The sequence below is a fragment of the Lathyrus oleraceus genome, chromosome 5 (genome assembly GCF_024323335.1).
Source record: "Lathyrus oleraceus cultivar Zhongwan6 chromosome 5, CAAS_Psat_ZW6_1.0, whole genome shotgun sequence".
Taxonomy (NCBI): Eukaryota; Viridiplantae; Streptophyta; class Magnoliopsida; order Fabales; family Fabaceae; genus Lathyrus; species Lathyrus oleraceus.
The window spans coordinates 98,475,933-98,488,543 of NC_066583.1; the positions used below are offsets into that span (position 1 = coordinate 98,475,933).

The 12,611-nt window shown below is 43.4% G+C and overlaps 1 protein-coding gene across 1 annotated transcript; it reads left to right on the top strand.

The window, feature by feature from the left end:
- The first annotated feature begins 2,359 nt into the window (after positions 1-2,359).
- LOC127087906 (uncharacterized) lies at positions 2,360-8,916 on the top strand. The gene is made up of 3 exons (XM_051028824.1): positions 2,360-2,753; positions 4,573-4,637; positions 7,008-8,916. The coding sequence occupies exon 3, from the start codon at positions 7,054-7,056 to the stop codon at positions 8,755-8,757; it is 1,704 nt and encodes a 567-aa protein (XP_050884781.1). The 5' UTR covers positions 2,360-2,753; positions 4,573-4,637; positions 7,008-7,053; the 3' UTR covers positions 8,758-8,916.
- Positions 8,917-12,611: the final 3,695 nt, after the last annotated feature.

Sequence of the window (12,611 nt, forward strand, 5' to 3'; positions counted from 1 at the left end):
CCAATAAACACGAGAAAAAAGTTTAAAATTTAACCACAATGTATGCATGAATAAACAAATGGTGGTGACTCTAATTGGTTAAAAATCAACCAAAACTCTAAGAAAAATTCATAAAAAGAAAATCTGTAAGCATCCAAATTAACAAATGTTAGGTGAGTTTCAAAATAAATGTCAATTATGGACATGTAACATATGTATGTAGGAACGTATGAACTCGTCGAAACAAAACAAAGTAAATATTAATCTTGACTTATGCATGAAAATTAAACATTTATGACCATATGCAATGGTCATAAGGAGTCATTTCAAATAATGAGATATAGATGAATGAATGTCAATGGGTGAATGTAGATGAATTAGGTGGGGTAAAATTTAGGGTATGACAGTTGCCCCTATTTAAATAGCTTTACTGGATGTCATAAGTGATGGTAATCCTCATGAGTTCAGGGTGAAAGGTATTTAAATATATAAGACCCGAAGTTTTCCCTTAGATGCAATGACATGCTATGTTATGAGCTGAAGGACTTTTTTTTTTGCTAGGTGAACCCTAGCATGATTTTTTATGATAGATGATAACCAGACTTGTGGGGAATGAAGGATACATATGGTATTAGTGATCCACAGGAAAATGGTAAAGACGAATGGGTGAAGACTCACTGGGGATAATAAATTATTGGGGAAAAGAAATGACAGAATGTCAGACGGTGCTGGATTTTAAAAGTGATAGAATACCAGACAGAGTTGGACTTTAAAAATGATAGGATGCCAAACGGTGTTGGACTTTTAAAAATGATAGAATACAAAACGATGTTGGACTTTAAAAATGAAATGCGAGATGAGGCTAGACTTAACTGAACGCCTAAGTAAAATATATACCGACTTCAAACGGAATTTTCCAAATAACACTGTGTAACACCTCAAAATTTGCCCTCCTCTCTTGGGACTAGCATTAACATGTTTGCATTTCATTTTAGGACATTAGGCATTTCATATTGCATAACATGTGGTTACATAGTGCAAGCTATCTTCCCAAGTCTTGAATCAGAAGATGAGGAAGTCAGAAAATGCAAGCCTAGGGTTGTACTGATTGATCATGGGCCATCTGAGGATTGAGCTGTGAATTAGGGTTTTGTGACTCCCAAGGGTATTGGTCTTCATGTTGATGGAATCGATACATCATCATCATCATGGTTGGACGTCATCTGAAGATTGAAGAAGATTCCTTGAGATTAGGGTTTTGACCACTGGTCAACCCTAATCAGTTGCATTGGGCCAGTCAGGGCTTAGTCAGGAGATGAGGTTTCTGATGGTTGTGGGGTTCATTTTGTGACTATATGGTGCTTATTGAGGCTAGGGTGTCACCCTTGAGCCATTTCAGTTGGAGATTGGGGTTTAAATTGATCTATGCATTGCCAGATTCATCTATCAGATGAAAAGTCAACTGTGGTCAACTGTACATGATCTGATGGATTTGGAGGTGGAAATGAGTTAGACACACTTCATTCATGTTGGAACAAGTGTTAAATGACATCTCAAAGCTTAAAAAGGAAGAAAATCAAGTCAGGACAAAAACTGCCAAAAATAGCAACTGACTTGTAATAGAAGTTTCCAAAAGTGGAAAGTTTTGACCTCAAAAACAGAAGTCCAAGGAAGCTTCAAATGAAAAATTGTTCAACATGACAGATGTAGATCTTGTTCTCACCTTTCCAAAAAGTCCAAGAACTTGAAAATCCAATGTACGGTTTGCAAGATATGGTCAGATGAATTTCAGAAAAGACCGTAATCGGGAGGCCATAACTACCACATACTTTGTCCAAATTGCAAGTTCTTTATATGCACAAACTCCATTTGACATGTACTTTGAGGGTGCATCATTGGATTTTCCCAAAAATGCTCAATGCAAAAGGTCAAATTTCAACTGGACTGTTAAATGAACCAGGGGCAAAATCGTCCAACTTGTGAAATAATTGGAATTTTTGAGTGGGGATTTTTGCAACACCTCACAAATGGCATTTGAAATTTGTTGGAATATTCACAACATGCCTAGGCCTTGCGGTTTGAGAATTGGATTTGAAAATGAATTGGAAAAATGGACACATAAGCCATCACATGGTGAAATTGGAAAATATTGGGAATTTGCAAATGAGGCCAATACCAACAGCTCCCAAATGATATTTTGGACTTGCTCAAAGTGTTAATTTGCTGCTGTCATGCTTCTAAATTCAAAAAGAATTAAAGTCCAAAATGCACACAAGCCAATTCTCACTAATTCACTTTTTTTTTCATTAAGCATAATTAAGACCTGGATTAGTGTTTGGTATATATATTTAATCCATAACAGAAATGCAGGGTTAATCATTTTTCTCTCACAATCACATTTGGCACAAACACACTTTTCATCTAACAGAAGATAACAGAAAATTTTCTCTCCTCTCTCTCATTTCTCACGAAGAGCTTCATCACAATTCTTGCCCAAATTGATGAAGACTTTGTGAACTTTGGCAAAAACTTTCGGTTGATAATCATTTTGCAGGTTGAACAAGTTCTGTTGATGAAGAACAAAGGGAATTAGCTACCGATTCGAGCGGCTGCAAAAAAACCTGCGATTTCCATAACAGTCCAAGAAGATTGATCAATCGTAAGTGCTGGAGCTACAAGGACCGTCTCTCGCATTTCCTGAAGCGATTTGCCGCGTCTGTTCGTCATCATCAAAGCCAAAGTCCACCGAACTCGTCGTTGTTCATCAAGAAAAGGTTGGATTTCGCATCATGTGGTAGCTTCAATCGAGTTAGGGATTGTGTAGTACGTAGCTCATAGATAACGTATCCATTTGTGATTTGTAATTTCGTTAAAGATTGAGGGAGAAATCCGCGATTTAGGTTTCGTCTCCATTCGCCTTTTCCTTCGATTCGCATTATGTAGTAAGCTATTGTTGAAATTGATTATGGATTCATGATCCTGGTACAAAACCGCTTCAATCGGTATATTATTCATGCGTTTCCGTCGCCATTTGCTCGAAACCGCTATCGCCGTTGAGGAACACTGGCCGCGCGAAGAAGAAGGACTTTCTGGAAATTTCTGCATGCTTTGATCCGCTACCGTCTGCTTTTCGTTGTGGATTCGTGTTTCAGTCCCCAGAATCAATCACCACCGTCCACCTCATCTATTTGAAACGGTGCCGTTTTAGGCATTAGCTTAAGAATTACCAGCTGAGCCATTGCATCATAATTAATCAATTAATCCTATATTAAAACCTAAATAAATATTAAATAATCATTTAAAAAACTTCAAAAAAATCACAAAATGCTCACTAATAATCCAAAAAATTCAAGGATTTTTTGTTGATCATCTTTTTTTTCTCTTTTTTTTTAGAATAAAAAACAAATTGTTGCTTAAAAAAATCTAAATAGCCATAGAGATATTCTAATGTGTACATATTTTCATACATGTTACCATTTTAATTATAGAAACCACATGCTATATCCAAAATAATTGAAAATTGAGATATTGATTCCTAACTCATCCCTGGAATTTTTGACATAGATTTCATAATTTTTTAGCCTATGGTTAGTTATGTATGAATTATTGAAATTGGATATGTACATATGTGACATAGTTTGGTATGCTGAATTCCCCAAATATTTTTCCATGCTTCCCATTGGCCAATGACCCTAATTTTTTGCATGAAGCTTGTTTAACATGTTAGCTATCACTGATAATTTTTGTGGATTTTTACAATCCATTTTCGATTTGATTAGTATTTTTTCTTACTGCCTAGCATGTTAGAGTTCCATTGGTGTAACCTTTAGCATTTATGTTGCCATATCCTCATAATTAATCCAATGGACATGAAAATTGATAGCATAATTCCTGACACATTAATGTAGCTTTTGGCTTTGGTCCTACTGATTTATGATGCACCATTGCTGTTTACCATTAGATTGAAGTTGGTGTATAAATTTTGACTTCATTTGATGTTGTTTTTGCATGCTGTACCATGTTTAATTAATTCCTATTGATCTATTAGGCCAAATGACTTGAAATTTAATATGTGACTTGTTGAATGCCTTGTGGTTAGGATAGAATTTTTGTGGATTTTTTGGATCCTTTTTGACATGTGGTTGGATATGATCTTGCTGGTTGTTTGTATGAGACTCAACATTGCTTCATTTGCCTTCTAGGTTGCATAATTTAAAATAGGAACATAGTTTGAATATGGGACCAATTGGGATCCCTTTGTATTTGATATTACTTGGTTTTCATCATGAATTGGCTGCTGTTTTAGGATTTTTCCATCTTTTTGACCCTAGGCTAGTCCTAGTGGTCATAGTACTTACCTTGGAGTGTGATTGTACCTTTTCAGGTTAAAGATAATGATTAAGGAGATTTGCTCCACATTATGGATTGTGTTACTTGACACATATGACTAATGTATTTGTTTTGTAGGATGTTGGTGCATGTGAGCCTTGTGCTATGCACCTCATTATGAGTATAATTGTACTTGGTTAATTGATCATTATATTGTTGTCTGTTTGTGAAAGTAGATGCTGATTCTGTTTGACTTTTGTACAGGTACCTTTAGTTGCTCAATTCCTTGCGAACTTTTGCTTTGCGTTGCTTAAGCAACTTGCATTGAGGTAGGTCTTCTTGGCTTCATGTAGTCTGGAGACCCGGCTGCTACCGGGCCGGGCAAATAAATGTCTGAAGTCCTCCTTAAGAGGCAATGCTTGTGTATGTTTATTTTTAAGCCAAGCAGGAAAAGCCCTTCGAGTAAGGCAATTGGTGGAAGGTAGGGACAAGCAACCTGTCCCCCACTATTCAGTGAGTCTTCTCCTTGCTCCCATTACATGGTTGTAGCATTGAGATCAAAAGCCCAAGATCTGTTGAGTCAGAGTCATCGAGTATAGAAGGGTTCCCCTATTCTGGACCCATGCTCATTTGTCAGCTCTCCCTGGTTAGGGATAAGAGCCGTGAGGTCTGATCCTCACTTCATCCTTTCATCTGCTTCACCTTAGCCTCGTAATGGCAAGGTTAAGAGCAAAACCAGCCTGTACAGACGACTCGCTTCGGCGGTCAAACCTGATTGATTGAGCCCCTTGTTTGGCTATAGTGCGTGTTATGTGGATATCTGATTGACATGCTTGTTTGGGATACCTGTTCTCATTTGATGATATATGATTGTATGCTTGTGTGCTAGCTTCTTTCCTGGTTAGGTTAGTTTGCTTATGCAAGTAGGATAGAAAACCGAACTTAGGGTTAACGATGCATGACAACATTAGGCTCGAGTCTCAGCTCCCTAGTTGTGTATCTTTCCCCGGTTTCTGGTTAGCAATTCAGTCCCGTTCAGGGGAACTACATCGCCCTGATCCTCGTGCCAGACGAGGTATGTAGGCAGGTGGTCGTGCGAGACCACTCCGGGCAACCTTTTTCTTTTTTGCGTGTGTTTACTTGCTATTGATTGTTTGGGTTCGGATGCCGACGTAAGCCCAGTGATTGGCAGTCGGGCTCCACGTTTGCCGTTTTGTACATATTTTGGTTCGGATGCCGACGTAATTCCATCCAGTGGTTGTCGGGCTCCATGTTTGCCACCCCCTTTGTATGATTGTTTTGTGTTGTTTGGCGTGTGTAAGCCGAACTACAGTGGCTCTGATTCTTGTTCCAGACAAGATATGTAGGCATAAGGTGCGATACCTTATCGAGCCCTTTCTTCTTAACCCCACCTGCGTCCCCGTGTGTGTGTGTGATGTATGTTTATAGCAACCTTATCTTTCTAGAACGTGGATCCCGTCGAGTACGACGGACGTGAGGGGTGCTAATACCTTCCCCTCGCGTAACCGACTCCCGAACCCATTGTCTTGGTCGCGAGACCATGTCTTTCCAGGTTTCTCTGAGCGTTTCCTTTCCCTATCTTGGGATAAATAACGCTTAGTGGCGGCTCTGTGTGTTTTCTTTTTAGGCTCGCCGGTTGATTTTTCGCAGGATGCGACAGCTGGCGACTCTGCTGGGGACTTGAGCATGTTGACCTATGCTGGTCCATGGTCCCTAAGCGAGTCTCTCCTAGCGCTTTAGTATAGGTTTGGTTGCTTGTATTGTTTATTTATTGCATTTATTATACTAACCATTGTTTATATACTTGCATTAAATGTTTGCATGCATCATACTATCATGTTGTTGCTGTCCTCTGCAGGTGGTTTTGTTGTGTGGGGTGGGTGTTCTGAGTGGGGCTAAAACCCAGGCCCGAGTGTACACCTAGGATTAGCGTGGTCTCATGTCGCTCATGTGTCGGTTGGGCATATTGTTGCGACGTGACATACCACAAGTCGGATGAGGTTCATCTGAGAAGTGCTCTTCCAGTGGGGTTCTCCACTTTGGTTGGGTTATCTCTTTTGGGCTGTTGACTCTGATGACCGATCATTTCCCGGATCTTTGGTTTAGACGATCTTAAGGGAGCTACAATGGCACACCCGCAAGGGCAAACCCATTGAGTATCTCCGCCCGATCGTTGAGACTATTATCCGCCTTAGGATGACCTGTTTAGAATTAACCTGTGAGGGGAGGTTGATTTGTTCAGATGCATAATCAGATGGTGACCTTTTGAGCTGTGATTCAGAGACATATTTATGAGTCGGATTTATGGTTATTTGTTGCCGTGACGCCGGAGTGCTGTCCGTGATTTATCAGTGGGGATTCGTTTATTTCGGATTCCCCGGGCCGAGATATTTATCAGTGGGGACCCGTTTATTTCGGATTCCCTGGGCCGATTCAGATGGTGATGGTGTGTCTGATCAGAGACCAGTGGTGATGATGATGTATCTGTCTTCCGTTTATTTCGGAACCCGTGGGTCAGAATTGTGATTGTGTATTCCTCAGATGGTTATGATCAATTCAGAGCCCAGATTCAGTGCAGATGACCAGATGGCTTGGAGGATGGCAACGCATTGCATTCATTCATCAGCATCATTGCATCTTGCATTAATTACATCTAACACATGTTTACCCATATGCAGGGACCCTTTGGATCGAGATCTTGGCTGAGAGACTTTCTATTCAGAGATGAGAAGACCCGGCTTGAAGGATGATGTTGCTTACAGTTTCTTTGACCCGGATATCAGTGTGTTGAAGGATATGATAGCGTTGATCACTCCTGACCATGTGGGGTTGTTTCGTGCGGTGTATGGGGGTATTCTGAAGATGGTTTTCAGGCTCATGGACAGAGACAGGAGCGCCATCCATACTCTACTTCAGTTTTACGATCCCGAGCTGAGATGTTTCGTCTTCCCCGATTACGTGCTAGGGCCGATGTTGGAAGATTATGCTGATATTTTGAATATCCAGATCAGGGATCAAGTTCCTTTCCGTGTTACTAAGGAAGAACCTGATATTGGTGGGATTTCCCGTGCTTTCTATCTGAGTCCAGAGGAAGTGAAGAGTAATCTGAAGGAGAAGGGTAAGCTGCCTGGTTTTCATCTGAGTTTCCTAGAGGCTAAGGCTAAAGAGCAGTCAGAATTGGGGAATTGGGAAGCTGTCTGTGCTCTGGTTGCGGCGAGCATTTATGGGATCATTTTGTTTCCCAACCAGAAGAACTTTGTGGATATCAATGCCATCCGCCTGTTTATTCGAAGGAATCCTATCCCTACATTGATTGGAGATGTCTATTATTCGGTTCATAACCGGAATGAGAAGAGGCGTGGGGGTTTGATTCGATGCTGCGCGCAGTTATTGGTCAAGTGGTTTATGGGTTACTTACCATCCAAGGGTGCTTTTGTTCTTCTGGGCCAGAATGTTACTTGGGCGACCAAACTGATGGGCTTGAGGGCTAAGGACATAGATTGGACTCACAGTAGTGGAGTTGGACAGGACTTTATCTGCAGTTGCAGGGGTTTTCCTAATGTGCCGCTTATAGGGGTTCAGGGTTGCATCAATTACAACCCGACACTTCTTAAGAGGCAAATGGGATTCGCTATGGAGCTTCCACCGTACAAGAGTGAGATTCAGGAATCTGTGTACTTCCCGGTTGAGGATAACCAGGATAGGGTAAAGCAGGTATCCGATGCATGGCGCAGCATTCAGAGGAAGGGCAAGGCTTCCTGGGGTAGAGCTAACAACAGATCTTTTCCTCCGTTCGATGATTGGCTCAGAAAGAGAGTGGAGCTTACTTGTCTACCATTTCCTATGGTCGATCCGTGGTATCCGTTGGTTGAGGAGACTCCTTCTACTGTTAGTATGGATGAGTTCTTAGAGATGAAGCGGGAACGAGATCAGCTACTTGCAGAGAAGACGGAATTGGAGATGAGTGTTGCTCGGGTTCAGAGAGCTAATCAGGAGCTCAAAGCGAAGATGGAAGATCAGGATAAGCGGCATGCTTTGGAGACCAAGCGATTTGAGATGGATACAGCCTATTATGGGAAGATCAGCCAAGCTTTAGCATCGTCCAACCGGGAGCATGACATCACAAAGGAGAAGCTGTTCAGAGCATCAAAGGTGATTGAAGATGAGAAGAGGAGGCAAATCCTAATCAGGGATCAGAGAGATGAGAGAGCCAGAGTCCTCGCTGCAGAGTGGGAAGCGGAAAAGGCAAAGATCAGGGCCGAGAGAGATCATAACATGGCAGAGAGAGACCACTACTTCAGGCAGATGAAGATTCATCAGAAGGAAGTTGGAAGACTACAGCAGGAGAACATAGAGCTCAGGTTCGCCGCAGAGTTCGCAAGGATGGAAGGCGAGATAAGGCCATCTGTGGGACCCTCATCTAGCTAGATCCTTCATTTGGGTTGAATTACCGTCAGGCTTGTTGACGGAATTCACTTTGTCTGTATTTCTTTTCTATTCTGGAGGATTGTATTTGATATTTGATCTGATGTATGACTATTGCACCGATTGTGCACTTTTTGGTTATGTAATGATGGTTTCTATTCAGTGATTGGGTGACAAGCTTTATTTGCTTTACTGTATGCACTTACACAAGCACACACATGGTTGGGGGTATTCTTGCTAAATCGCATATCTCCGATCTGCACGACAAAATCAAACACTGCTAATCAGAATGTTAATGCCGGCTTATTATTTGTCTCGATGATGCCAGGGTCGAGAGACAAAGTGTCCTTCATATGGATAGACACTGCATACATGCATTAATCATGATAACTTGTGTTTTATTTTGCAGGTGACTATTACTAACGCGCTTGTTTGTAAACAGGAACCATTGCTCGCGCTCGTAGAGCTGTACCCCTGCACTCAACTCGCCCTCACAGATATTACACAAGAAGAAACACTCCCAGACTCATGGAGCTTCCCAGTGCTGATATGCTGGAATTGAAGGAGAAAATGACCGAACTGATCAATATAATGCAAGGTTTTGCCATTGGTCAGAAGGCTCTCGCAGATAAAGTTGAGAAACTCGAGCGGGTTTCTGCTCAGAACAGTGGGGTCAACCTGGATGGAGTCTCCAACCAGGGGCAGGGATCTCGTGATGGTGGAAAGAGGACAACAGTTGGTCTGGTGAATAATGCTGGTGCTGCTGGTCAACCTGGGCCTAGTCAGAATATGAAAGACAACTTTGTGCCTCCGTTTTATGGGTTTGACGAAGATCAGGAGGAAGATAGAGAGGCTGACCAGTTCTCTATGCGAAATGAGCCTTTTGTGCCTTACGACATTCCTCCTCAGAATAAGGAAATCCAGCTGCTGGCTGAGAAAATCAAAGTGCTGGAGAGCTATGCCACGCCTGGGGTGGTAAATATGTCCAACATGGGGCTGGTGGAGGGGATTGTCATTCCTCAGAAGTTCAAGGCGCCTGCGTTCGACAAATACAATGGCAGTTCTTGCCCGGAAACTCATCTCCAGGCATTTGTCCGCAAAATCTCGGCATACACCGCGGATCAAAAACTGTGGATGTACTTTTTCCAGGATAGCCTGTCTGGAGGCTCCTTGGAATGGTACACCAAGTTGAGATCGTCCGATATCAAAAGCTGGCAAGATTTGGGAGATGCTTTCTTTAAGCAATACCAATTTAATGCTGATATGGCTCCGAGTCGTACCCAGCTGCAGGGTATGTCTCAAAAGCATAACGAAGGATTCAAGGAGTATGCGCAGAGGTGGAGAGAACTGGCTGCAAGGGTGCAACCTCCCCTGGTGGACAGAGAGATGTCCGATTTGTTCATGGGGACCCTGCAGGGGCCGTTTGCAGAAAGAATGGTGGGTTGCCCTGTCACCAATTTCTCTGACATTGTGGTGGCAGGAGAAAGAATCGAAAGTTGGTTGAAGCTGGGTAAAATCCAGGGTGGTGCATCTGCGTCTTCTTCAGGAACGAAGAAACCGTTCGGTAATAACGGTCAGAGAAAGAAGGAAGGAGACACCAGTGCAGTTTATACACAGCGCGGACCCAGTAGGGACCGTTACTTCCAGCACAATGCTGCAGTAACAATTCCTGCTGAGTCTCAGTCAGCACAACCGCAACAACAACAGCAGCAACAAAGACAACCGTTCCAACAGAGGCCCCAGAGGGCTGGATACCAGGTCAGGGGCAGAGCAAATGATAGACAATTCGACAGGCCTCCGGTGACTTATTCGTTTCTGTTGAAGAAGCTTCTGGATCTCGGGCTGGTGCAACTGAGGACGCTGGCGCCTTTGAGACCTGATCAGAGGCCGCCCAGTTGCAATGAAAATGCTAAGTGCGAATTCCACTCGGGGGCGCCCGGGCATAATATTGAGGACTGCAAAGCTTTTAAGCACGTAGTCCAGGACCTAGTGGATTCCAAAGCAATCAACTTTGCGCCTTCTCCCAACGTAAATGCAAATCCCATGCCTGCGCATGGTCAGAGGGGAGTAAACGCTATTTCTGTGGAAGATAGAGTGGGGCTGTCTGAGGTCGATCAGTTGAAGACGCCTTTGGTTGAGTTGAAAAGACAACTGCTGATGAATGGGGTTTACCCGGGCTGTGGGTTTGAGTGTGCTGAGTGCACTATTTCTACGAAAGGTTGTGAGCTTCTGAGGAAGCATGTCCAGGGTCTGATGGACGGTGGTGAGATTGTGGTCGAGAGGACGGAAGGAAAGAAGGAAGAGGTCTCCACCATAACTATATACTATGATCCGGTGGATTTGTCTAACCTGGTGGAGGAGGCTCCAGTTACCATCACGGTACCTGGGCCAATTCCATATGACAAAGATGATGCCGTGCCATGGCATTATGGGGGAGAGGTCTACTGTAACGGTGAGAAGGTTGAAGAACAGACTGCTAGTGAAACCACCGTGCTAAAAGTGGATAATGCCGGTCCCAGCGGTTTCACTCGCAGTGGAAGGCTGTTTGCTCCCGACGCGTTGAGGAGGGGAGAGGAAGAAAAAGAGAAAAAAGAAAAGGCCGAGGCTTTAGCCAGGGCAAAAGGAAAATTTGTGGTGAATAATGAAGGTACTCCTGTGACGACACCGACGCCTGCGGGGTCGGATAGTAAATTTGATGATGAAGCTGAGGAATTTCTGAGGATTATCAAGAAGTCAGAGTACAAGCTGGTTGATCACTTGCAGCAGACTCCTTCTAAGATCTCTATTCTTTCACTGCTGTTGAGTTCTGAGGGTCATAGGGAAGCTTTGTTGAAAATATTGAAGAAAGCTTATGTGCCTCAGGAGATCACAATCAACCAGTTAGAGACGGTCGTATCCAACGTGCATGCTAGCCATGGGTTGGGCTTTACTGATATGGATTTGACCGTAGATGGAAGGAATCATAACCGAGCCTTACACATTGCAATGGAATGTAAAGGAGCCGTGCTTTCGCATGTGTTGGTTGATACCGGCTCTTCATTAAATGTGTTGCCGAAGAAAGCCTTGGCAAAGCTAAACTGTGATGGGCTGATTTTGACCCCGACTGATTTGATAGTGCGTGCTTTTGATGGGTCAAAACGGGCCGTGTTTGGAGAGGTGGAGTTACCAGTAAAGATTGGCCCGGAGGTGTTTAAGTCAACCTTCCATGTTATGGACATCCAGCCGGCATACAGTTGCTTGTTGGGTCGCCCATGGATTCATGCTGCGGGGGCAGTTACGTCGACTTTGCACCAGAAGCTCAAATATGTCTGGGGAGGCCAAGTCGTTACTGTTTGCGGAGAGGAGGACATCTTTGTCAGCCACCTGTCTTCGTTTAAGTATGTGGAGATGGACGGCGAGATATGGGAAACGCCGAGTCAGGCATTTGAAACCGTCAGGGTGGAGAATGCTTTGTTCGCCAAGCAAGAGGAAGAGAAACCGTCCATCGCTTCTTATAAGCAGGCTGCTGAGGTAGTCAAAAGCGGAGAGGCTCCAGGCTGGGGCAGAATAATGGAGGTCCCTGAGAAAAAAGACCGTTTTGGGGTTGGATATCAACCGGGCCGAGGCTTGGGACGAGGAAGAGGGGGTCGTACGTCTGTAACTTTCACCAGTGCTGGAATGCTAGATCCAGACCACATCTGCATGATGGGTGAAGATGCTGACAGCGACTGTGATATGGACCGATGGATAACACCGTGCGCACCAGGGATGGAAATCCACAACTGGAAAGCCGAAGAAATCATCCGGGTCACTCTCCTCGAAGAGTAATATTTTTCTTGTTTTCTTTCTTATTTGCATGCAAACCATACGTGATTGCC

Bases quoted from the DNA above. Each gene is read 5' to 3' on its own strand.
- LOC127087906 (XM_051028824.1), top strand. From the start codon at position 7,054: ATGAGAAGACCCGGCTTGAAGGATGATGTTGCTTACAGTTTCTTTGAC.